Genomic DNA, 26,770 nt, shown 5'->3' on the forward strand with positions numbered 1-26,770 from the left:
ATACTGAAGATAAATATTTATAAGACAACACTGACATTATGTCAGTTCTTATCAGTGCCATTTAAACTGTTTTCATTAAATATAAATGAAAAGAAAAGCAGTTAAGCTTCTATTTTAGACTATGATTTAGAAATTCCAACAAATTCTTCTCCTTTCTGTCATTCCATAGTTGCATATGAGTCAACTGTCTTCACATCAAAATTATTGTCAGGGATCAGAGAAGCAGCTTACTGAGTAAATTACTCGCGAGGCCTATGCCACCAGCACATGAGGAGTGTTAGGGAACTGGAGGAAATTCAGATCTCATCAGGTCTCGTCATGTCTCCCTTTCTCTCTGAAAATGAAAATGTCCTAGATATCTGCCCAGGTTCAATCCTTAGCACCACCATAAACTGGAGTAGAGCAGTGCTTTGGTAAAAATAAATAAATAATAAAAAATAATATTTGTATCTGATCTTTTAAAAATCTTAAAGGTTTCCTGATATATATATATATATATATATTTGTTAGATCTTAGATTACAAATTTAGGGAATAGTACTCCATATTACCCTAAGATCCCTATTCTCATCTGCTCTACTCCTATTTTTTGGTTCCTGTTCATTAATCATTTTGTCCTGCTTTATATCTTACTGCCTTCCAGCCACCGAGTTGCAAATGCTATCATGATTCTATCCTGACTTCTCTGGGCGGGTGACCTCACCAATGTGTCTTGGAACCTTACCTCTCAAGAGCCCTACCCTACTAGGGAAAGATAGAAACAGGCTAGGGGTATGGATCCACCTGCCAACATTCATGTCCAGTGGAGAAGCAATTACAGAAGCCAGAGCTCTCACCTTCTGTATCTCATAAAGTTACAGTGCTCAAGGACCCAGGTTCAAACTCCCAGTCCCCACCTGCAAGGGGAAAGCTTTGCAAGTGGTGAAGCAGTGCTACAGGTGTCTTTCTTTCTCTCTCCCTCTCTATCACTCCCTTCCCTCTCAATTTCTGGTTGTCTCTATCCAATAAATAAAGATAATGCAAAAAAAGTAAAAAAAAAAAAAAAAAGAATTTTGGTCCACCCTCCCAATGGGGGAGAAATGATAGGAGAAAGATAACCAGAGGGCTCTGAACTCTAACTCCATCAGGACCCAGAGAGAGAAGAGGAAAAATAAAGGGAGGACATTTGGATGTAGTAATAAGTGTATTGTGTGACTAAGGAAGAGAAGGTGAACCCGTAGAACAAAATGCACAAATATATACAAATATAGATAGGGAGTGGTAGAAATAATAGTTAACCCATATCTGCAACCTTAAGAGGATTGCTGTAGTTTACAATGAAAAGATCGGAGATTCAGATCTCTGGTGGTGGGAACAGTGCAGAATCATACCCTGTTATCTTGTAATTTTTTAAATCAATATTAAGTCACTAATAAAATTTTAAAAATTAGGGGGCACATGATTGTACATCTAGTTAAGTGCATGTGTTACCATGTACAATAACCTGGGTTTAAACCCCAGTCCCCACCTGCAAGAGGAAAGCTTCATAAGAGGTGAAGTTGAAATATAAGTGTCTTTCTTCCTCTCTATCCCCCTTCCTTCTCAATTCCTCTCTGTCCTATCAAATGTAATAAATAAGTGAATACTCAACAAATTGTTTGGCTTCATATGTTAACTCTCTTTTCAATCACCAGGTTCCAGATGCCATTAGAATGCTGGCTAGGCTTCCCTGGATTGAAGACCCCACCAATGTGTCCTGGAGCTCAGCTTCCCCAGAAACCCACCCTACTAGGGAAAGAGAGAGGCAGACTGGGAGTATGGACCGACCAGTCAACGCCCATGTTCAGCCAGCGGGGAAGCAATTACAGAAGCCAGACCTTCCACCTTCTGCAACCCTCAACGACCCTGGGCCCATGCTCCCAGAGGGCTAGAGAATGGGAAAGCTACCATGGGAGGGGGTGGGTTATGGGGATTGGGTGGTGGGAATTGTGTGGAGTTGTACCCCTCCTACCTTATGCTTTTGTTCACTAATCCTTTCTTAAATAAAAAAAAAATAAGTGAATAAGTAAACAGATTGAAAATTTACTCAATCTCAATACTTACAATTGGCAATATAATAGCAGTTTCATATCAATAGACTAATGAGCTTATAAACCGTTCCTTAAACATATACAAATTTACTTTTACATATATGTATAAAATAAACTTGAGATGTTCTCTTTAAATATTGGCCCTGCCATAATAATTGCACATTTCTATTTGTCTGGCCACTTATCCAATCCTGATTATCAGAGAAGTAAATATAACGCTGAAATAAATCTCTGCATCTCTCACTAAAGAAAATGTCTTAGCAATCATCATGATGAGAAGCTTTTGAGAAACTATTTTTGCCCACGCATTACAATATCTAAAAAGATGAAAAAAAATTATTTCTCCTTAGACCAAGAAGTAATTTTAAGGGTGAAAAATAGATGACTACTCATAACTTCATATATAATATGAATAATTTAAGTGAAATTTACCAAATCTTTCACTTAAAAATCAAAATTTATAAATTGAACTATGAGGGGCCAGGTGGACCAGTGTAAGGATCCTAGTTCCAACAGCCAGCTCCCCAGTGCAGGGAGGGTCACTTCACAAGCAATGAAGCAAGTCTGCAGGTATCTATCTTTCTCTCTCCATCTCTGTCTCCCCTCCTCTCTTGATTTCTCTCTGTCATACCTAACAACAACAACTATAACAGCAATGAGGGCAACAAGGGCAACAAAAGTGGGGAAAATGGCCTCCAGTAACAGTGGATTTGTAGTTCAGGCACAGAAAGAAAGAAATAGGAATATGGTTTCAATCTACCAAAGATATCTACCTAATGCTTATTTACATTTTAACTTTTCATGATCACTAATAAAACTTCCAAAATCTTCCTCAATCACACTTCATAATAGTCTAACAATGATAACCTTCTAGAAGATAAACAGGAAGATAAATATTCACAGGGCAGAATGGACACTGCAACTTTAAAAAGTATTTTCAAAAGACTTTATGTTTCTGGGGTAAATGGAACCAATTTCTCATAATGAATTTGAACCAGCAGGCTAGATATTCAGTGACGCGATTTTATGACAACAAAGTCAAAGAACGTCAGTTCATGTGAGAAAGGGAAAGGTGGTAACAATTACCAAAAGGCTGCATGTATGGATAGAAAACAATAGGTAAAAGACAGAATAAGACTAAGTATCTTCATGCCTATTATTTTTAATTAGAAAAACTGGCCCCAAATCAGTACATCTACTAAGAGTATGAGGACAAGTAGTTATAAAAGAAATGATACAGAGCATTTGTTATCTTCCACTAAACTAATTTTGACCATACTTAGAATTATTTTTCTTAAAGCATATATAAATTTTAAGTCACTATAAAATTCTAAATAAATTCCCATTTCAGATGGATATTTCTGACATAAAACTGTAAGCTAAATATTAGTGAAATATTCCTACAAGCTACCTGAAACAGTTTACTCATTGAGAAATATAAGCTTAGGTTTTGTCTCAAATCCTGTATCACAAATCATATAATTTCAGATTAAAATAAAAAACACTCTTTGGCACAGATAACCCTGTGATTGACACACACCCTATTCCTATAAAATATATCTCCATTACATTTCTTCTATATTCTTCCATTTCTCTAAAACCACTTTATTCAATAATTTCATGGATTAACAATAATAATCTAATATAACTTCTGAACAAGTACTTATCAACTGAACTCTTTCTTCTCCATTAGCTTGTCACTGTGTTGACACCAGATAATAATATCTGGCCTAATCTTCTGTTATAATTTTTACCATAATATAAAGACAGGAATTCTTTAGAATTACTTATACTCTCCACTGTTATGAATATAAATTAAAATTCCTTAATACATCATATGAGACTTCAAAATCTGCTACTATAAATATCTCCACACTTAATTTCTGCCCATCATCTCTCTCTCTCTCCCAGTTGTAGCCACACTGAATTTATTTCAGTTGATGGGATTATGATTTTTTTCTCCTAACTTTTCTAAAAATTTTATTTCCCTCTGATGGGGGATGCTTTTAGTTTTCTACCTGCCAAATAAGAATTGTCTTCTGGAATTATGTCAGAATATGATTTTTTTTTCAGGTAGACACGCATTTTCTGACAGGAGCCTAAGATACGACATCTGCTTTCTATCCTAAAAGCTTCAATACATTTCCCCTATCACAACACCCATCAGATGAATTTACTTACCTACTTTTTGAGCAAGATAGAAATTTCTTTGAAATTTTTACCACTCTATCTTCCCAATAGGTAATTACTTAGTATACATTCAATACGTTTTTAAAATAAACAAAAAGATTTAGTTCTTAGTATGTCAATTACTTGTTTTATTCTCTCTAGTTACCTTTTAATACAATATAATTTGGGATACAAAGATAATATAATTTATTAGTTTACAAGATTTCTGAAAGCATACAGATCAGAGTGCCATAGTAATAGAAATTTTTGTATGAAGTGGATGTATCAGAATTTATCTCCAAATACTGTATGTCATTCAAGAATGTGACCAGATGATTGAGAAGTAGTTTGGAGCTTAAACATCGGGTGGTCTGTCTCAAAATCTTCTTGTGAAGAAGGCAGTATCCAGTGGTGCACATCTGTACAAAAACTGGTTAATACAGCTGATGCTAACAAATTTGAAGATACCAAGGATTTGGGTATGTTTTGTTTTGTTTTCCATTGCTCAGAGAGATGCTTTCTCTTGTTCTTTGCAGATACCAGGCATAAGTTTTAGTAACTTGAAGATTCTGAGCATGGAGCCGTGTCCTTATAAAAGGAATGTGTGTAGAAGAGGGAGATAAAAGACTGATGATACTGGAGTGCACAAACAGTTCAAGAATTAAGTGCAAAGCAAATCTTCTTAGTAAACTGAAGCTCCCACCTGCGAATTAGTCATTTCTCTCAAACTTTCACGCATAATATCGGAATGTAAGTAATGTGCATTCAACCAGGTGTGTCACCACCTGGCTCCCCTTATTTAATGTTTCCTTCTGAAATGTTTTTAAATTATTTCTTGCTTAATTACTTTGGAAAGACACAAAGAAATTGAAGGGAAACAGAGACCAAGAAGGGCAAAGTGAGGCCCAGGGCACTGCTTAACTGCTACTGAGACTCCCCCTGCAGGTGGGGGTTGGGGGGTTGAACCCAAGTTTATGCTCACCGTAATAGGCACACTTTACTGTGTGTCACTCCCCTGCCCCATTATTTAACTATGTTATTCATTTAACCACAAACTATTGGGTTCCTTGTATGCATAAGAAAGTTGGTGTGAGGGAGTCAGGCGGTGGCGCAGCGGGTTAAGCACACTTGGCACAAAGTGTAAGGACTGGCATAAGGTTTCAGGTTCCAGCCCCAGGTTCCCCACCTGCAGGGGAGTCTCTTCACAAGTGGTGAAGCAGGTCTGCAGATGTCTATCTTCTTCTACCCCTCTCTGTGTTCCCTCTTCTCTCCATTTCTCTCTGTCCTAGCCAACAGCAACGACATCAATAACCACAACAATGTTAAACAACAAGGGTAACAAAAGGGAAAATAAATAAATAAAAAGAAAAGATTTAAAAAAAAAAAAGAAAGAAAGTTGGTATAGTGGACTAGATGGGCAATGCAACCTGATACCTTACATAATAACGACACTATGAGTTTCATCTTCAAAACTAGTTTTTAGAAGTTCTTTGTAATCTCCTAGTTATTCATGCTGAAAAAATTTAGTTCAAAATATGTTTTAGTGGGCAGAGGTAGATAGCATAATGGTTATGCAAACAGACTCTCATGCCTGAGGATCTGAAGTACCAGGTTCAATCCCCTCCACCACCATTAGCCATAGCTGAGCAGTGCTCTGATTAAATATATATATGTATATATATACATACATACACACATATAAATATATGTTATATATACATATATACATACACACATATTTTTGTTTCCCTTTGACAAACATAGTCCCCTTTGGGTTATTCTTAAAACTGATGTGAAAATACCTATGGAGGGGCGGGTGATGGCGCACGGAGTTAAGTGTACATAGTACAAAGCATAAAGACCCACTCAAGGATCCCAGTTCCAGCCCCGGGCGCCCCACCTACAGGGGGTTAGCTTAAAAGTAGTGAAGCAGGTCTGCAGGTGTCTTTCTCTCTCCCTCTCTATCTTCCCATCCCCTCTCAATTTCTCTGTCCCATCCAAAAAGATATTTATCCACAGAAGCTGTGGATTCATAAGGAAGGCACCGAGTACCAGAGATAACCATGGAGGCTAAAAAAGAAAGGAAGAAAGGAAGGAAGGAAGGAAGGAAGGAAGGAAGGAAGGAAGGAAGGAAGGAAGGAAGAAAAAAACACGTTTGGGGCGGCGATAGTGATGGCTCACCTAGTTAAGCGCATGTAGTACTTACTTAAGCGCATGTGCAAGGACCCAAGCAAAGGACCTGAGAACCAGTACCCTCTCCCCACCTGCAAGTGGTTCGCTTCACAAGCTGCTAAGCAGATCTGCAGGTGTCTGTCTTTCTCCCCCGCCCCTTTCTATTCTCCCTACACTTCACAATTTCTCTCTACTGAATAAAATGGAAGAAGAAAAAAAAAAAAGGAAAAAAGGGCCACTGGGAGCAGTGGATTCATAGCACGGGCATCAGGTGCCAGCGATAACCCTGGAGGCAAAAATAAATAAATAAAGTTAATTGTTGTATTATTTTTATCAGAAAAAATATTTATGCAACTATGCACAGCCCAAAATTATTTTAAAATATGGTTATTTTATTAACAGCATACTATTGGGAAATTATGGAAATCACCGTGAAATTATCCCTATACATATTCAGAAAGTATTTCACAGATAAAAAAAATTTTTGGAATATGGTTCTTGACTATAGTCAATATTTTAAAGGCTTTAGGGAAAAAAATTAAGACCCATTGCTGCTGGAGTATTGTCTTTTATATATATATATAGAATTCTATTAGAAAAGTAATAATTGGAAAACTACAAATTACTGGTGACATCAATTGCTAAAATAAGCTCTATTTTATTTACAGAAACTATTCCATTTGAACAAATTAACTTGGGAATTATCTCAAATGAAGATATCTAATATTAATACAAGAGAGAAATTAAGTAGCATTTGTAGTGCTTTTAAAATTTAAATCATGCAAACATTGTTATTTATTTGAGAATATTGATAATAATAATTTAATTTTAAAAGAAGAGAAACTGGGCATTGGTCCACCCACAGAACAAACACGTTGCAGTGAACAAGGAGCTGGATTCAAGGTCCCAGGCCCCATCTGTAGGGGGGAAGGGCTCTGAGTGCTGCAGGTGTCTCTCTTTCTCTCTCTCTCTCTTCCCCTTGCAATTCCCCTCTTCTTCAGTAAGTAAATAAGTAAGACTTAGTTTAAAAATAAAATTGTGTTAGAAACAGTAGAGAGCCGGGCAGAGTAATAAATTAGTCACACACAACAATCTTCAAATATCCATATTACATCCCATCAAATTTTCGTAGTTCTTCTCGAAAACAGGATAACTATTGAAATGCTTAAATCTTGCACTTACCAACCTCCACAATACTAGAGCAGTTGGGATCTGTGAAGCCATCTGGACACTCGCAGGAAAATGTATCCCCACCCAGTTGTGACAAACACATGCCTCCATTTTCACATGGATTGGGATCACAAATATCACCTGAAAAAAATTAGGAAATCTTTATTTGTCTGGGGCACTGAGACACACTATTTCACACACTGCTCACGGATCAATCTCATATTGGTAAAGCGACCGTATTGAAATACGTGGAAAAGACACACAAGACCCATTTGAAAGTATATGCTTTTAAATAAAGTGTTATGTAACATGGTAAAATTCAAACACCTCATACTAACTTGCATTTTCGAAGCTATGAACACAGTTTGGAGTTAAAGAATATAAACCAAACATACGTGACAACCTGCTCTTATTAATTATTCCCGTAAATGAGTGTTGCAGAGGAGTTATCCTGATGCAGTCTCCGCCCCCAGGTTTTTCTATGCCCCGCTAAATCCTAGAGTGCCCCCTTTCAACCAATCCTGGCTCCGCCCCCAGGTTTTTCTATGCCCCGCTAAATCCTAGAGTGCCCCCTTTCAACCAATCCTGGCCCTACACGGCACCCCTGGTTGTCGCCCAATAAAAAGCCCCCTCACCCCTCCCCTCTCTCTCTCTGGGCTCTCGGCTCTCCCTCTCTGAGGTCTCGCTCGCTGCTCTCCCCCCGTGATCGGCCATTGCCGGCTGGCTCCACGTGGTCTGAACCAAACCTCCCCCCCATCCTATAATAAAGATCTGTGTACCCCTTTGCTCTGGACGTCTGCTCTCTTCTCCGTGGTGCAGCCCGACACCAGACCGCCGCAACAACAAATGAGTTTTCAACATTACATACTTTTCTATGTAAATTTGGAAGTTCTTCCTAAAGAAATGAGTTTTCTTTTTCCAGGTTTATAGCTGGGGCTCAGTGCCAGCACTATGAATTCACTCTTCTTGGTGGCCATTTTGTTCCCCATTTTGTTAGTTAGGACAGAGAAAAATTGAGAGAAGAGGGGGAGATAGGGAAAGAGAAAGAAAGAAACTTGGAGACTGGCTTCGCCTCAAAATTTCATCAGGAAATGAAACTATAGAGAAAACACCAAAACACCATCGCATCATTCCATCATATATGGTGCTGGGGATTGGCCTTAGCACTTCTGCAAAGTCGGTACTCTACATGACCTCGCTAACTGTTGAGAATAATACTTTGCAAAAACTCAAGAAAGAAAAAAAATAGGAAAGAGAAAGAAAGAGAAAGGAATAGCACTAAAGTTGCCCCCACCTTTCTTTCTTTCTTTCTTTCTTTCTTTCTTTCTTTCTTTCTTTCTTTCTTTCTTTCCTTTATTTATATATTGGATAGAGACAGTCAAAAATCTAGAGGTTCTTCCCCTAAAATTTCTCACCCTCTGGGAATATGAATTAAAAATCTTTATGGGATGCAGAGGGTGGGAGTTCTGGCTTCCGTAATTATTTCTCTATTGGACATGAGCATTGACAGGTCGATCCGTACAACTGCAGCAACTTGCCAAAGGATATACTGAAGAATGAAGCAGTATTGGAATTTAGTTTGCATAGCAACAGACTCAGAGGTTCCAGGAAAGCCTACTAGATTTTAATTAATTTATTTATTTCGTCATCTGAAGACCACCTTTAAATGTTCTGAGTGCAAACAGTGTCCACACAGGAACAGACCATATTCCCAAGGTTAATATTCAGTCTGAAGCAGTGCCTAAGAGGTTTTCAGACACAGTAACTACTAGGAATAATTAATACTAAACCATCCCTGTAAGAAATACTCAAGGTACTCCTAATAAAAGAAACTACTGAATGCTTGTTCTCATAAAAGGTAAACAGAGGAAGCACAAATAAGTAAGTTAAAAAAAAAATCTATCCTCTTTTTTTCTGCTTACTCCTTCTGGCACCCTTATAATATAAATGTTGCTGTTCTTGCTGTTGGCCAGTTATGGTCATATATTTCCTTTGTTTTAGTTATTTCTTCTTCTATATATATATATTTTTTTGGATGGGTGGCATTCTCTAGCTCACCATTTTGAACTTTGCCTTAAATCATTCTGCTAATGTTCACCCCTACTATGTATACATCTTTAGCTCAGTTGCTATAGTCTTTTTTTTTTTTTTATTTTGCTATAATTTTTTAAGCAGTAGTTCTCAGTTACAGCCTCTCTGAGGGTCTCATAGTGAACCAATCTGGGTAGTTCCCAGAAAGTTTAGATTGCAGGTGGTCTTCTGATGACAAAGAACCCTTGCTTATATGATTGCTGTTCACAAGGAAATATGATGGATTTTGTTTTAAGGAAAGTATTTTGTTTAAGAAGTTCATGATATTTCCAAAATAAAAATGTCCTGTAAGGTTACTGAAAAGCACATATATTATTAGAGAGGCTCTATTATATTAACAGTTAACTATGAATGTAAAACCAATGTACCTGTGAAAGTCTCAAATTTTAATATTTATTTAAATAGTTATTTTGGAAAAAGACAGTGAAACTGAGAGGGATGGGGGGGATTAAGAAGTAAAGAGACACCTGCAGCACTACTACACCATGTGTGAAGCTTCCCTATCAGCAGATAGGAGAGGCAGGGCTCGAACTCCAGTCCTTGAGCATTGTAACATGCACACTCCAATGAGAACACCACCACCCAGCCTGAGAAAGCCTATAAAGAGAGAACAAAAGAAAGGAATAGAGAAAGACAAAGAAAGCAGAGGTCTATTAGCATACCAACAAATAAGTGGGGGGAAAGGAAGGCAACTTCTTGAAAATCAAAAAAAGAAATAAATTTATTCTAGGCCCTTTGTACTATGGTATAAACATGCCATTTGTTTTGCTAGGGGCTATTATGTCTATGTCTGCCTGAGACTAACAACGGCATATGTATATGTGTATATGTGTATGTGTGTGTGTTAGATGAATAGTGTCAGAAAAAAAAAAAGTGTGATGCTTCACTAAAACAGAAGGTGAAAAACAAGCTTTTCAAATATAGCTAGGGCTATGCTTCCAAAGCTTGAAGGAATCAGGTTAATCCTGACCTTACTGTGCTGGTTGGATCATTAGCTAGAGAGATTCCAAGCAAAGTGAAGAACATATGCATAGGCTACAGCCTGAAGGTGACATGGGATGCTAGAAGATATGTTCCTTGCAGCTGCACAGCAAAGTTCCTCCTTTCTGGCAGAAAAGACCAGAGTCCTGCAACTCTATGGACACCACCAATCCTTTTCCTCTGAGGACTCTTCCGGTTTGGGGAAGTTATATAGTGTCCTTGCTCAACATATCACAATAAACTGCTGTTTACTTGGGTTTAGGTGGTGGCGCACCTGGTTAAGCACACATAGTACATAAAGTTTTCCTATGTTTGAGTCCCCACCTGTAGGGGGCATAGCTTGAGGAGTGGTGAAGCAGGTCTGCAGGTGTCTCTCTGTCTCTGTCCCTTTCTATCTCCCCCTCCCTTCTCAATTTCTCTCTATCTCTATCTAATAAATAAATATAAATGAATAAAAACCCTGCTATTTCTTTACACAACCACTATCTCATAGGGTGCTAAAAATATGGCTTGATACCTTGGGGGGAAACAAACTCTTTCTGATATTAATCTCAAGTACAATTAAAATACATTGTAGGGATTTGGGATTCCTGGTATTACAATTAATCTGAAAAACAAAACCCATAAATTCAGGTAAAAATCCTAATTAAAATGAAGACTCTTAAATTTCAAGTCAGTGGGAGTCGGGTAGTAGTGCAGTGGGTTAAGCGCACGTGGTGCAAAGCGCAAGAACCAGCATAAGGATCCTGGTTCGAGCCCCCAGCTCCCCACCTGCAGGGGAGTAGCTTCACACATGGTGAAGCAGGTCTGCAGGTGTCTGTCTTCCTCTCCCCCTCTCTGTCTTCCCCTCCTCTCTCCATTTCTCTCTGTCCTATCCAAAAACAACATCTGTAGCAATAATAATAACCACAACAATGATAAAAACAACTGGGGTAACAAAAGGGAAAAAATGGCCTCCAGGAGCAGTGGATTTATGGTACAGGCACCCAGCCCCGGCAATAACCCTGGAGGCAAATAAATAAATAAATAAATAAATAAGTCAGTGTTTTATTTTTTTCCCAGTGGATAGGTTGTTAGGGTCTTTCAAAACTAAATATGGCAACTAGCACAAGAAGGCAGACTCAAGTATGGAAAAGAAAGATAAGCAATGTCATAGTTCCTTATTCCATTGTCAGCAAGCTCCTAAAATACACTTCTGCAGGTTGTAATCTGTGTGCAGTGTTATACCTTGATGCTTCTTGGCTGGCTGGCCTCACCTGCTTTAGATTAGGACAGATGTGCTCATTTGAATCTAGCCATGTTTTATGATTCCATCTGCAGTTTATGGCAGACTCGGGCAAATTAAGCCGGTGCCGATTTGCCTTTTGGAAATAGAATGAAGCAATTATTTTTTCCCAGAGGCAAAGAATCATTGAAAGTTAAATTTGACTTCCTGCTTGCCTGCTCTTTTCCCCTTTCTCTCCAGGCTTTTGTCTGAACTGGTTTGATTCCATGTTTGGTTTTGGCTTTCTTCTTCTCACTGACCCAGCCCCCTACTGCGAGTCACTTCCTGTTCAAAGTGATTCAGGAACTGTCTTATTTCACTTCATTAGCAGTTTGCAATCTCTGATCTTTTAACCTAGATAGCAAAATGTATAGGGATTTATAAAATACTGTGTTAACACAGTAGAAGACAATGCAAAAAAAAAATAATCTATACATTAGTGATTATGGTTTTTGCTTATTCTCGAGCTCCAACTAAAACTTCGAATGCCAGGAACGGAGAGGATTCTACAGTATCACTACTATGGAAATCAGTTAGCAGAACAGCACAAATTTTTAATTCCACATTTAAATTTTCAGTGGTTTGTATATTCGATTTTCTCCATATGTGAGTGCCCGTCTCCAGTACCTAGGTCAGAGAATGTCTAATTGATGCATCATGTATCAGTACTCCTAGAACCACACTAGACTATTGGAATATAGCTTAAAGGAAGACACATTAAGTTTCATAGACTGGGAGTGTATAGCATATTGGAGGGAAGGATAATGAAAAACTTACAGAGAAATACAGTGTCTTGTCCACTGTAATAAAAACTACTGAAGGGAGTCAGGCAGTAGCGCAGCGGGTTAAGCTCAGGTGGCACAAAGCACAAGGACCTGTTTAAGGATCCGGGTTCGAGCCCCCAGCTCCCCACCTGCAGGGGAGTCACTTCACAAGCGGTGAAGCAAGTCTGCAGGTGTCTATCTTTCTCTCCCCCTCTCTATCTTCCCCTTCTCTCTCCACTTCTCTCTGTCCTAGCCAACAATGATGATAACAATAATAACTACAACAATAAAACTACAAGGGAAACAAAAGGGAATAAGTAAATAAATAAATAAATATTTAAAAAAGAAATAAAAAAAAACTACTGAGTGGGACTATGGGAGGGAAGCAATCTGAAAAGAAAAAGCAATAAATGAAAACAGTTACTTCAGATACATAGTCAAGCAGAATCTGCCTGAGGGCATGCTATTTAGGCTAAAAACTCAAGGATAATAGGTCAGTCCTGTTGAAAACCTATGGTAGAAAGGGGAACTATTTTACTTAAAGAGCACTCTAAGGATGTAGCCCTGCTAATTAAAAAAAAATGCAAGAAAGTGATAAAGGAACAGAAAGAAAGGATACAGTGTATTTGGAACAGAGTAACAGATATCACCGATTTTTTTTTCAGTACAATTTTAGTAGAAATGAATTTATAATTTTAAACCTACATTTGATGCCCTGTCTTCATGGGAGACAAAAACATTTCTCTACAACTAGCTGTAATATATATTGAGTATAAAAGTATAAGATTGCATTTAAATTCTAATGTGCTTATAAATGTATATACTCTTTTCCATATTTATAAAGTATATTTAGTTTATTTACATAATAGCACTTTAAATATATCAGTGATTTATATGAATGAATGTGTATGGCTCCATTTTTTCTATTCCTTTAGCAACACAAGAATCTATTTAAAATATGTCTATGAACTTCTCTGCCCTCTGCCTCTATTTCTATAAACATAATTTATGTACAGACATAACCTTACAATAACTGACAACATATCGATCAAGCATGTCACTTTATTAACCTATTCTACAATAGCTTTAATTTCTTTGCAGACTAGAAGGGGAAAAAAATATCAGCACACATTTACATGTAGGAATAATAAAACGAGGTGACCACTTAAATTCATGTTCCACAACCATGAGAATGTGAGGTTCTGCATTGTAACTTCATCTTCCATTTATTTCTCTCCCATTGGTGTGGAAGCAATACACCCACCCTGTGTGAAAATTAAAATATTGTCTTCAACTGTGTAAATTAAATCTTGAACCAAACTTAAAACAGAATTCGCAAAATGAGCCAGTCCTAGTATACAAGTGAGCACTAACTCTTGTTATAAATGAGAAAAGGTTTAAGAAACCCTTGCATATGGTGACCTCAACCAAATTGCTACAAACTGACGAAACTGACAGAAAATGGTAGTAACTTTATGATTTACTACTTGTGAAATTGCCCACAACAAATTAATGTCACCCCTTGAGTCAACTATAGATAGATTGATAGATAGATAGATAGATAGATAGATAGATAGATTGATTGATTGATTAAATGATTGCCTCCAAGGTTTGTGGAACTCAGGGTCAGGCAGTAATGCAGCAGGTAAAGCACAGGTGGCACGATGCGCAAGGACCGGCCTAAGGGTACCGGTTCAAGCCCCCAGCTCCCCACCTATAGGGGAGTCACTTCACAAGCAGTGAAGTAGGTCTGCAGGTGTCTATCTTTCTCTCCCCTTCTCTCTCCATTTCTCTCTGTCTTATCCACCAACAACGACATCATTAACAACAATAATAATAACTACAACAATAAAAAAACCACAAGGGCAACAAAAGGGAATAAATAAATAAATATTAAAAAGAGAAAAAAAAAGAAAAGTGGAACTTAAAAAGTTACAACTGCTGCACATAAGAATGGGCCCAGAACAGACAAGAACTGTTTTCATGAAAGTCTTATCATGAAAGAGGGTAATGCTTACTTGATGCCTATGTATGTTCAAGTCAAAGCAAAAGGAAACACTTAAAATTAACATCAAGGGAACACAAGAGAGGGGCACCTGACCTGGAATTGTGTAAGGAGGTCTTCAAGAAAACTCCAATTTAAATTCAGAGGATTACTAGAAAGTAGACTGATAATCAAGTGAGAGGAGGGTTTCTAGGCAAAGTAGGGGGGGAAATGCTAGAGTATTGAGCCAACATATCTCTGAGAAACAGGAGAAAACTCACGCTATGTAAAGAGACAAAAGTAAACAGAAATTGCAAAAGGCAAGACTGAAAAGTAGTGTTGAGAGTCTGCAGTTTCTTTAAGACAATCCTAAGGAATCTGAGCATTCCTGGACACACAGCCCAATCATTTAAGGCTATTAAGCAGTCAGCTGAGGTGAAGAACAAACACCTCATCACAGACCCCTGCGAGCGTCAACCCGGCTTTGACCTAGCACGTTATGATCGGGCCCTCCTCAATCGCTATGGAACAGGCCATGGCCGGTGCGCCGCTATGTTCCATCGCCGGGGAGCCAGAGACGACCCGAACTGCCCCTGCGGCTCCAGACAGACTATGACCCACATAGTCAACGACTGCCACCTCTCCAGATTCAAAGGAGGTCTCGAAACTTTACATCAGGCTCAACCTGACGCTGTTGACTGGCTATGGAAGAAGGGCAAACGCTAGAAGAAGAAGCAGGAATGTGACATGATTTTGTACTTCAGATACTAACAGAAACTACAGTGTAAAGGGGGCATTGCAAGGAGGTAAAATGAAAGGTGATATATCACTTACAATGTTACAAAAATTATTCTGGGAAATGCTGGCTTAGATTAGAAAACTAAAGAAAAAGAAATGGAAAAAAGTGAACTTCAAAAGATACACTGAGAGACAAAATGTCTATTGTGATAGCTGAAAGGAAAGAAGGATGAAACCCACATTCAAAATATAAAAAGAAATCTTCACCTTTCATTTCGATAGAAAACACCGACTAAGGAGCAAATCTGAGGATGGGTCAATGAATTCAGCATGGGAAATGTTTGAATAGATGTGCCCACAGATATTCCTATGTAGGTATCAAGTGAAACTCTCGTTTTCAGAAATTGAAAGAAGACTCGGTTGGGTTTAGGGAAGTTAGCATAGAGTTAACACCCGCACGGCAAAAGACACTGAATTTTTAACAACAAATGGCGCCCACGTGGACCTGACCTGCGCATCTCTCAGATAAGTAAAGACAATTTGGCTACCTATGCACTATGGCCTTCTCTTCTGCTTGTGAAGAGATCTCCAAAGGCCTCTGCTCTTTCTTCATGAGACTGTTTTGCTGTTTCTGGAACATTTATCTCTGGACCACTCTGTGGTTTCCACTAGCTCGGGCGAACTCAGAACAGCCAGCGGGAAGAGCCAGCGGGCGGGAGGCGAGGCACGGAGCTGCTGTTTCCACCTGGTTAAACAGCCAGCCAGCCGGCTGCGCCCAGACAACCACGTGCACCACGCCCGCAGCCACAGCCCCGCAGCCACACAGCCCACAGGAGCCCGATGCCACCACACAAGAGCCCGATGCCAACACGCTAGAGCCCGACGCCAACATGCTGGAGCCCGATGCCAACACGCTGGAGCCCGATGACAACACGCAAGAGCCCGAGGCCAGCCCACAGGAGCCGGCTCTCCACCGCATGGCACAGGGCACTGGACGTGTGATCCCTCCACACTGCTCAGCCACTGCGAGCAGGGCAGCAGACATGACAGGGCCATGGGGCAGGGCCGCGGCGGCCTATAATGGCCGCCACCCCTGGGCACCTAGGCCCACGCCTTCTACAAAACTGGCCTGCCTGCCCTCTTGCTATGAATTCTGGAACTATCCCGGACCTCCCGGATCCCCGGGCTCCCTGCCACAACTGGGCACATGAGATCTCCAGCTGCTGGTCCGGTCTGAAGGCAGACAAGCTGGAGTACACAGAGATTTGTGCAGAGATTGCAACCTGCAATTCCTAGAAGTGAAGCTGCGTGGGAAGCCACCTCTGGATGGTGAACCCCCAACCCCAACAACTAAGACAGTACAGATTTAAATTCGTGTTTAAAATGACATGTCTTCGTAACAAAGGTTTCTTTCCTTGTTTATTAATGACCATGTTTATGTATATGTTTAAAGTTTGGTAAACAGTAACTTTAAGGCTAAATTCTTACTAGTCAAAGTTAAATGAAAAAGGTTTTCAACATAATTCTCATAAAGATAAAATTAACTTACATTTAAAGTCTGAGGTAAAAATTAGTTAACAAGCAATATATTTTAACTAAATTAGGCTAAACAAAAGGTTAAATAGACTTGTTGATATGTAAAACTCCCCATTACCTTCTCTATTAGAAATGGTAGATCACACAATGGCTATGCTAATTATTCTCATGCCTGAGGTTTCCTTTCCTGACTCCATCTTGAATAGGTGTAACAAAAGGTTAAAAAGACGTTGTTGCTATGTAAAAGTCTCAAATTCCTTCTCTATTAGAAATATGCTAATAACAAGTTTTGTTTCATAGTAAGTAAATTGCAGCCAGCTGCCTTTGGGACTCTAGGCCGTTCCCCAGCCCCATACAAATGTCCGTCAAGACAGGTACGCCCCCCAGAGGCAAGAAATGTTTTTTTTAAGCTGATAAAGTTTAGCCCACAGAGGCAGATATGGCCCCCTCAGGCCTTCCCTAAGCAACACACTGGTTCTTGTTACTTGCTTGCATGTTTCTCCATGTTTGTGCCAGTTTCTTTTTATAAAAATGCCTGTACGATATAGGTTTCTGTTCACCCCACACCCTTGATACTGTAGCCATTTAGTTAAAAGAAAAGGGGGAATTGTTGTATGCTTTATATTGGGTTCTAGTTCTCCCCCGCCAAGAGAATTAGATCAGTCCTGTTAATTTCGCAGGCCCGCTTGGCCCCGCCCCTAGGAAACCCGCCAGAGTTCCTGAGTTCCTGAGTTCCAGAGTAAGAGAGAGTGCTTGTGCCACCGCAAAGAGACAGCAGAGTTCTGTTTGGTGATCAGTTTGGTTTAGTTTATAAATCGTTGTTCCTGAATAAAGAAATACAGCTTCCCTGCCCAGCCGTTGTCTCTGCGTCTCTGTTACCCGCCCGTGAACCTAGCCCGCCCAGCTGGAGCCACTGAATTTTAACAACAGTTAACTTTAAGTCATAGGCATGATAAGAATTCTACAAAGACTGTTTAGGAAATTGTTCAAGAAGTAGACATGCATTTCTACAATATAAATTTTGCACTCATGTTTACTTGCAGATACTTCACCCCACACGACCATTTCTGGCATATCGTTAGTAAGCAAAAGAGCTGGGTGATGGCGCACCTGGTTGAGCACATATGTTACAGTGTGCAAGGACCTGGGTTCCACGCCCCCGGTCCCCACCTGCAGGGGGAAAGCTACAAAAGGGGTGAAGTACTGCCTCTCTATCTCTTTCCCTATCTCCCCCTTCCTTCTCAACTTCAGGCTGTCTCTATCCAATATATAAATAAATAAATAAAGTTAACACAAAAATGTAAAATGATATCTAAATAAAAACTAGGTAGGAGACAGGGATCAAAAGTATATTTTAAATAACAGAACCCTGGAAATGGGGATCAGGTGGTGGTGTGCCTGGTTGAGCATACTTATCACAATGCACAAGGACTGGGGTTCAAGCTTCCTGTCCCCACCTGCTAGGGGCAAGCTTTGTTTCTTTTTTTTTAAATATTTATTTATGTATTCCCTGTTGTTACCCTAGTTTTATTGTTGTAGTTATTATTGTTGTTGTCATCGTTGTTGGATAGGACAGAGAGAAATGGAGAGAGGAGGAAAAGACAGAGAGGGGGAGAGAAAGACAGACACCTGCAGACCTACTTCACCACCTGTGAAGCAACTCCCCTGCAGGTGGGGAGCCTTACGCTGGTTCTTGCACTTTGCGCCACATGCGCTTAACCCGCTGTGCTACCGCCCGACTCGACTCCCTTTTTTTTTCTTTTCTTTTTAAATATTTATTTAAGGGGGGAAGCTTTGTGAGTGGTGAAGCAGTGTCGTAGGGGTCTCTATGTCTCTCTCTTTTTTTAAATTTAATTTATTTATTTATTAAATAGAGACAGCCAGAACTCGAAAGGAGGAGACAGAGAGGCAAAGAGACAGAGAGACACCTGCAGCCCTGCTTCATGACTTGCAAAGCTTTCCCCCTGCAGGTGAGGTCTGGGGGCGCGAACCTGGGTCCTTGAGCATTGTAACGTGTGTGCACAACCAGGTGCGCCACCAATCAGTCCCTCTCTCTCCCTCTCTATCACCCCCCTTCCCTCTCTATTTCTGTCTTGTCTCTCTCCAATAAATCATAAAGATGATTTCAAAACTTACAGAACCCTGGGAGTGTGTTGGTGCTATTACAAATGAAGAAGCTGTTCCCAGGGAAGAATAATCAGAAAGTCAAAGAGTAGCAAACAGAGGGCAAGGAGGATGAAAATCACATGCAGAAGGATTCACCTTTGCTTGAGAAGAAGGGAGAACTATGGACTGTGATGACACAACATGCCTGGCGCAGTGCTGACTTCAGCCTTGACGACAGCATGCGATGGTCTGCACAGGCGTATGGGGGGCAGTGGGCAGCTCCAGTCTGTGCTGGTGTAAACATGCAGCAGCCGGAACTCCCTCTCTTTGGGCTGTTGCTGCTGCTTCTGGTCGGAAGCATGGTGGCTGGGTGGGTGGGGGTGCGCCAGGTTCTGCCATGGCTACTTCTTCTGGGAACTGAACACCTGTGACTCTGCTAGCCAGCCAGTAAACTTTTAGACCCCTCTGCAGCCATGAGCCACCTTTACCAGAGCTTATAATTGTTTATCTTATGGGATTAAACTTTTTGATAAATATTCAGACTTTATAGACCTAGCCTACGCTTAACCCTTGATGCTAAGTGCTTATTATGCCTTTTACCTGTTTCACCCTAATAAACCTTGTGCTGTTTAAAACAGTTCCCAGCCCTTGCTGTGAATCCTTTTATGCAGCAGCCACCAGCAACTCCCAACCCCCTTTTTAAGTTAATTTACAACAACAGAGCAAGAAGTTTGGGCCCATATGTTTCCATGTTCGTACACTCTGTCACACTAATAGAGGAAATTTCCACAGGATGTTTTGATATATAGTCAGGCTGCTGAGAATATCATGGGAACAGAGGCTTGAGAAGAATAGAAGGTAACATTCATCTGTGATGAATAGAAGGATGAGGGCTAGAGAAAAAAACCAGAAAGAAAGAAAGATAAAAGAAAAAAAGACGGAAAGAAAAGAAGGAAAGAAAGAAAAAAAGAAATGGATGGGGGGAACATTGAGGGCTCGCTTGAGTGCACATGCTGGCAGTAGACAGTTGGGTCCAGCTTTATTGATTTGCCAGGAAAGACTGGTCAGTGACAACAGAACAAAAGGGTGACTGACACCAACTGCTTCTTGATTTGTGTAAAAATGAGTGAAAGTTTCTTCATTTTTAAGCTCTGAGATTATATATTTTACAATTATGCTGAGACTGCAAACACGGGGAACTGTTCTTTCAAAGAATATTGCAGTTCTTTAGATGACAGCAAAGGACAAATGAAAAGACAGAACTTAGCTGCTGTATATAAATAATGCAGTACGTCATCATAGTAACATGTAGGCCATCAATCTTGTCAAGAACACAAACTCACAATGACTCCATAAAAAACAATCAGATGATATGAAGATGAAGCTCAGAGCCACATCCAATTGTGGAGGTTTCACATCACCTTCTTATTTAGATAAAAGATTTGAGTTTTATCTTTCTTTTTTTATTTTGTAATATTTTTATTTTATTTATAAAAAGGAAACACTGACAAGAACCAGTGGATAAGAGGGATACAACTCCACACAATTCCCACCAACAGATCTCCATATCCCCTCCCCTCCCCTGACAGCTTTCCTATTCTTTATCCCTCTGGGAGCATGGACCCAGGGTCATTATGGGGATGCAGAAGGTGGGAGGTCTGGCTTCTGCAATTGCTTCCCCGCTGAACAAAGGCGTTGGCAGATGGATCCATACTCCCAGCCTGTCTTTCTCTTTCCCTAGTGTGGCAGGGCTCTGGGGAATTGGAGCTCCAGGAAACATTGGTGGGGTCCTCTGCCCAGGGAAGTCCGGCTGGCATCATGGTAGCATCTGGAACCTGGTGGCTGAAAGAAGAGTTTCTATATAAAGCCAAACAAATTGTTGACTAATCATGAACCTAAAGGCTAGGATAGTGCAGATGAAGAGTTGGGGGGTCTCCATTTTGTAGATAGTTAGCAGGCCTATTTAAGGTGTATTCCAAAGGGTCCATGACTATACTAGTGTTTGTTTTGTCTTGTTTGTTTGTTTGTTTTCTGAGCCTGGCATCTGATATGCAGGTGGATCCAAGTTATTGTCTGGGGAGATGATGTCATGGCTAGAAAAAGGACCAGAAAGCTGGATCAAGAAAGAGAGTAGCTCCCAAATATGGGAAAGCTATATAAATATTGTTGACTGTAAATCTTATCGATCTGATCTGGGGCCCATATTCAGCTTAGGAGCCTATGTGACCTCTGCATCCCTGTATATCTGAGCTCACATTCTGTGGTCATGAGTAGGAACGTTCCAAGCTGCCCCAATTTCAGAACCCTTCTTCCTCAGGTGCAAGACAGAGTATGTTGTCCAGCCTCCCTTCGGAGGACAGAATATTCTCTACCATGGTTGATCCATGTTGAAGGCAAGATCTTATGGAGACCCTCAGAGGGGTCTATTGTGTTGTTCCTGATAGAGATGACCAGTAACAATGGAGAGAGGGATCTATTCGAGGTCTACACCCTATCTTGAATATAAAGTCACAATATATAATAACTCTTTAAAAAATGAGTTGAGAAAAGTCAGCTAACTTGTTCACTTACTAATATAGTTGCCAAAAGAAAGACACCCCTTTTTTATCTCTAGTTAACTCATTTTATTCATTTTTATGGGAAAAGTCATGTGAACATACAAAATATGCACTTAAATTTTTCATTTTATGTAAAAACCACTTTCTTTAAAAGATACAACTTAATACTATATGCAGTAGAGCAGTAGAGTAGCATTTTTTTGCTGTTGGATTTTGAGTTAAGGTCTAATACATGTGATTTTACAACACTGAGTTACTTTTATATTCAGATAGACAGGGAGAGAGAGAGAGAGAGAATAGTACCAGAGAGTACCAGAGCCTCCTATGATGTCACAGAATCTCCAATGTGTCTCAGCTCAAATCTGAGTTGAACAACATGACAAGACACATGTCCTATTCAGTGAGCATGTCTCTGGCCTGTTGAGGGACAGTTTCAAATAATATTTTGTATAATAAAAGCTGAAAGACTATATTCCACTGGTGCTAAGGAACGTCTCAGTTATTCATTTCTCAAATATTTAATTATCCCATTAAATTATGTTTATGAAATTTACCACTAAATACTGACTGTCTACATTTATTCATTTGGAGAGTAAAGATAAAAGTCAGGAAAATGGGGGCACTACCTGGTTAAGTGCTCACATACAGTTAACAAGGACCCAGGTTCAAGCCCCCAGTCCTCACCTACAGGAGGAAAGCTTTGTAAGTGGTGAAGCAGTGCTGCAGGTGTCTCTCTGTTTCTCTTCCTCCCTATTTCTCCCCTTCTCATTTCTGTGCCTCTATCCAGTAACAAATAAATTTAAAAAAATTTTAAATGAAAGATACGTCATTTTTCAGCTAAAAATAACTTGTAGAGGCTTATCTAAGTTTTGAAATAGAAATCACATTTTAAAATGTCAAAGCCCAGTCCTGGTGCAATTTCACAAGTGGTTTTATAATTCATCTTTTTTTCATTAACATTGTCACATGAAAACATCACTTTATAAAAACTGCAGCTAGAATTCCAGAGAATCTCTCAAATTTCAGAATTTCTGTCTTATTTTTTTTTTTATCCATAGCCCAGACAATCTTAAGGATCAGAAATATCAATCACTCTGATAGGACACTTTCTGTAGACAAGTTCATTGGTGTGCATGACACTGAATGAACTTCTTTTAACAAACAGGAAACCTGTCATCCAGGTTAAATGGCTCCATGACCAATGTGTTTTCCTAATGTGAGGATGTTCTTGACAAGGAAAGACAGCTAAGCAATTAACTCAGTGGAAGTCAGAAATTATGAGTATTCTTACTGTCATCTTGGTTTCCAAAGGTATCATGTGACCGCTGTTAGCATTCCAATTTGCATCTTTATAGGGAACAACCTGATTGTAAGGAGAGAAGCTAAGTGCCCTTTCTTTAGAAGTTTCAGAGGATTTAATGGAAATCCATTTAGATTACTAGTGCTTTTATAGTAAACCAAGCAGGAAAAAAAAAAAAAAAACTTTGAAAATGGGGACTATGCTACCCCTCCAGCCTGCCAAACAGAAATGTAACTCTCTAAATAGAGGCCATTAAGCACAGATTGACAACTCTTTGAGAACCTGAGCTGTGACCCCCACCCCCCCAACTCCCACCCTATGGGGTGGGGGGTCACTTCACAAGCTGTAAAGCAGGTTTGCAGGTGTGTATCTTTCTCTCCTCTTCTGTCTTCCCCTTCTGTCTCGATTTTTCTCTGTGTATCTTTTTCTCTTCCTCTCTGTCTTCTCCTCCTCTCTCGATTTCTCTGTGTATCTTTCCTCCTCTCTGTCTTCCCCTCCTCTCTCGATTTCTCTCTGTCCTATCCAACAACAATAACAACCACAACAAGGGCAACAAAATGGGGGAAATAGCTGCCAGGAGCAGTGGATTTGGAGTGCAACAATGGAGTCCCAGAGATAACCCTGGAGGCAAAAAAAAAAAGGGATTAAAAAAAAAGTTGCCCCTACTCTATCAATAGTCTCAATTCTGTACTGGATATTACACTGTGAGTCTTACCAGGTATTCAGTCTTCCTGCCCTAATTCTTTTTGAAGACCCTGAAGCTACCTCCCAGTCCCTGAAGTAGCCCTGATCTACAGAGTAAGGCTTAATACTCACCTAACCCACTGCTCAGACCCAGGATCAGCTTATCTCTGCGACTAAGACTGCTCTGACCCTGTCTTTCTCTTGCCTCACTGGCTGAATTTCGATGTATGAAATTTTTAGTGACTTCAAAATAAGGTTACCATGAGTAAATATCTAGAATAATCTGGAATATATGGTTTCAAACTTAATAACTCTCAGGACAGCTCCCTGTTGATAGTTAATTTTTAACATGACTGTCCTGGTGCAGTAATTATAACTAGGTCTGAGAATTTGTGAGCTGTTCCTGAAAAATACTTGTTCAAATGTTTGAATTGCATATACTCTTGCATCTTTCCAGTTCATCACTTACCTAACTTCTCGTCACCCAATCTGGTCCCCTATGCCTACACTGAACTTCTCTGTTCCAGTCTCTTGGAAACAGAGTTGGCAGTCAGCTGAGGTCAAGAACAAACACCTCATCACAGACCCCTGCGAGCGTCAACCCGGCTTTGACCTAGCACGTTATGATCGGGCCCTCCTCAATCGCTACCGAACAGGCCATGGCCGGTGCGCCGCTATGTTCCATCGCTGGGGAGCCAGAGACGACCCGAACTGCCCTTGCGGCTCCAGACAGACTATGACCCACATAGTCAACGACTGCCACCTCTCCAGATTCAAAGGAGGTCTCGAAACTTTACATCAGGCTCAACCTGACACTGTTGACTGGCTAAGGAAGAAGGGCAAACACTAGAAGAAGAACTTAGGTAATCTGTCAGAAATATTCAAAATTTTATAGTAGTATTAGTTATCATTTTCCCATAACTATTACCAGACATACTATGTGTTTTGTGTGTGTTTCATTAAATCCTCTATTTCTATTATAAACTGTGTTGTATTATATTCCTGTAAATCACTATTAAATCATGAATAAAATATATTAAAATAGAGCATTTAATCAAGTTGAAGAAATTTACTCAAAGTCATAGAAAAACAATGTCAAAATAAGAACCACTCAGAAACTATATATTGGGGTGGGTTCCTGTGCTTCTATTGTCCTTAATTTTTTCTCTTGATCTCTTCAATTTTTTCCCTCTTCTTCAAGGTTTTTTTTATATTCTTTGATTAATCATCCTATTAAGTATCATCGCCTAATATACTCTTCTCATTCTTTGTGTAAATTGAATCTCTTGGATTAATGTTAGCATTGTTTGCATACATGATACTCTTCTTGCTTGAAGTGAAGCAATTGAAGCCTCCAGTCTGCAGTTAATGTGGCCTAAGCACTAAAGCATGAACTTTCTTCTAGGATAAACAATCGTACTATTTCCAAGTAGCAGCGGTCAGGCATTTGACGTTAGGTTAGATACTGAATAGACCGTAAAATTATTATGCTAATTAATCTACTGGTGACATAGTTATTATCTCTATTACATAAATGATTAAACAATATGCAATGTACTTAAAAGGAGTTAATCTGTCACTCCAACTCTGACTTGAAAAATTGTTTAGATGTTTATAGCATATTTATCTTTAAAAAAAGTTATTTTTTGTTTACTTTTATGAAAAAGAAAAAACAGACCACTGCTCAGCTCTGGTTTATGGTGGTACCAGACATTGAAATTACCACCTCTGAGGTCTCAGGCATACAATTACTGTGCTCAAGTATTTTGGAAAATATTTTTACTGGATATCCTTGATTCTGCGTTTATAATAAACCAGTTTTTTAATAATTCATCAGTTGTTTTACATTTGTGTTCATTTCGGTTAAGATTTCTTAGATCTACATAGGCTTGATGATCACATTGATTGGGAATTTCATGTTTTCCAAAGTGCTTGTTTTAAGCAAACATTTTCTAAATATAGTCCCTTAAAAACATAAAGGAATGATCTCCTTTTGTTTTTTAATTTTTTTTTAAGGACACAGCCCAAAGTGAAGTATACTGAGGTGGTACTCTTTGCATTGATTAGGTTGAAATCAGCAGATGCAACATCATTCGGTATGAATTGAGAGAAGCATGCAGGAAAGTGAGCCCCACCTTAGAGGTTCCAGGACTGGGGGAAATATGGGCTTTATAAAGGAAGCAGGAGGTTCCTGTTGTCTTACGGTTTAAGAAGGCAATCGACAGTTATTGCTGTAATCAAATTATTTGGCAATTGGGTTAACTTTGCAAATCTCATTGTTAGGATTTGCTGTATCATACATGATGACATCACCATAATTTATGTCCTTTGACATTATTTATATAAAGCTGTGGCTTATAAAGTAACGGCGCTTGTTGCTTATTTTCTACCTGGTCTAAGCTTTTAGAAAAGTCAACATTTCAAAGAACAAGGAATGACTCTCATGTAGATAATGTTGCTATTTTTAAATCTTAATTTTACATAAATGTATTCTATATGAAACCATTCATGGCAGAAAGACTAGAAGATGACCATAGCTAATGGTGTGATTCATAAGTTTTACCAATCAGTGTTGAAGCTCAAATGCAAAAGCGGAAGGCAGGGGGCCCAGGTGGTGGCATAGGGATTTAAGCTCACAGAGTAGGAAGCACAGGGATCTGCTCAAGGATCCTGGCTCTAGTCCTAGGCTCCCCACCTGCAGGGAGTGGGGGTCGCTCCACAAACAGCAAAGCTAGTCTACAGGTATCTGTCTTCCTCTCCTCCCTCTCTATCTTCCCCTCCTCTCAATTTCTCTGTCCTAGCCAATAAAAAAAAAAAAGGAAAAAATGGCCACAGGAACAGTGGATTTGTTGTGCAGGCACTGAGCCCCAGCAATAGCCCTGGAGGCAAAAGAAAAAGAAGGCAGTAACCAGTGATGATCTACTTCATAGTTTGAGTTCATCTGAGAATGAGTGCTCAGATAAACATCATCTCCCACAAACAAGTTTAATTTAAGTATCGTGGGTGTACCTGTGAATTATTTTCTATGTATTGAAAAGGAATTCTTGACATTTTAAATATGTTGCATTAGAGAATTCTTTAATGCACACTTGTCAGACATATACATATGTATATACATAAACATTTACAGGTTTTAAATATTTCATATACTTAGTGGATAGAGATAGACATTGAGAGGATGGGGA

The 26,770-nt window shown here is 39.5% G+C and overlaps 1 protein-coding gene across 3 annotated transcripts in view; it reads right to left on the reverse strand.

Moving 5' to 3' along the window:
• Positions 1–26,770, reverse strand: part of EDIL3 (EGF like repeats and discoidin domains 3) — a 425,344-nt gene that overhangs the window by 289,471 nt on the left and 109,103 nt on the right. For 2 of the 3 annotated variants that reach the window (XM_060201136.1, XM_060201137.1), the window contains exon 2: positions 7,592–7,720. The exons of the other annotated variant lie outside the window; for it this stretch is intronic. In XM_060201136.1, the coding sequence (XP_060057119.1) occupies positions 7,592–7,720 (129 nt within the window). The remainder of the gene's footprint in view (positions 1–7,591; positions 7,721–26,770) is intronic. 3 annotated transcript variants of the gene reach the window in all.

The sequence above is a fragment of the Erinaceus europaeus genome, chromosome 11, assembly GCF_950295315.1.
Source record: "Erinaceus europaeus chromosome 11, mEriEur2.1, whole genome shotgun sequence".
NCBI lineage: Eukaryota > Metazoa > Chordata > Mammalia > Eulipotyphla > Erinaceidae > Erinaceus > Erinaceus europaeus.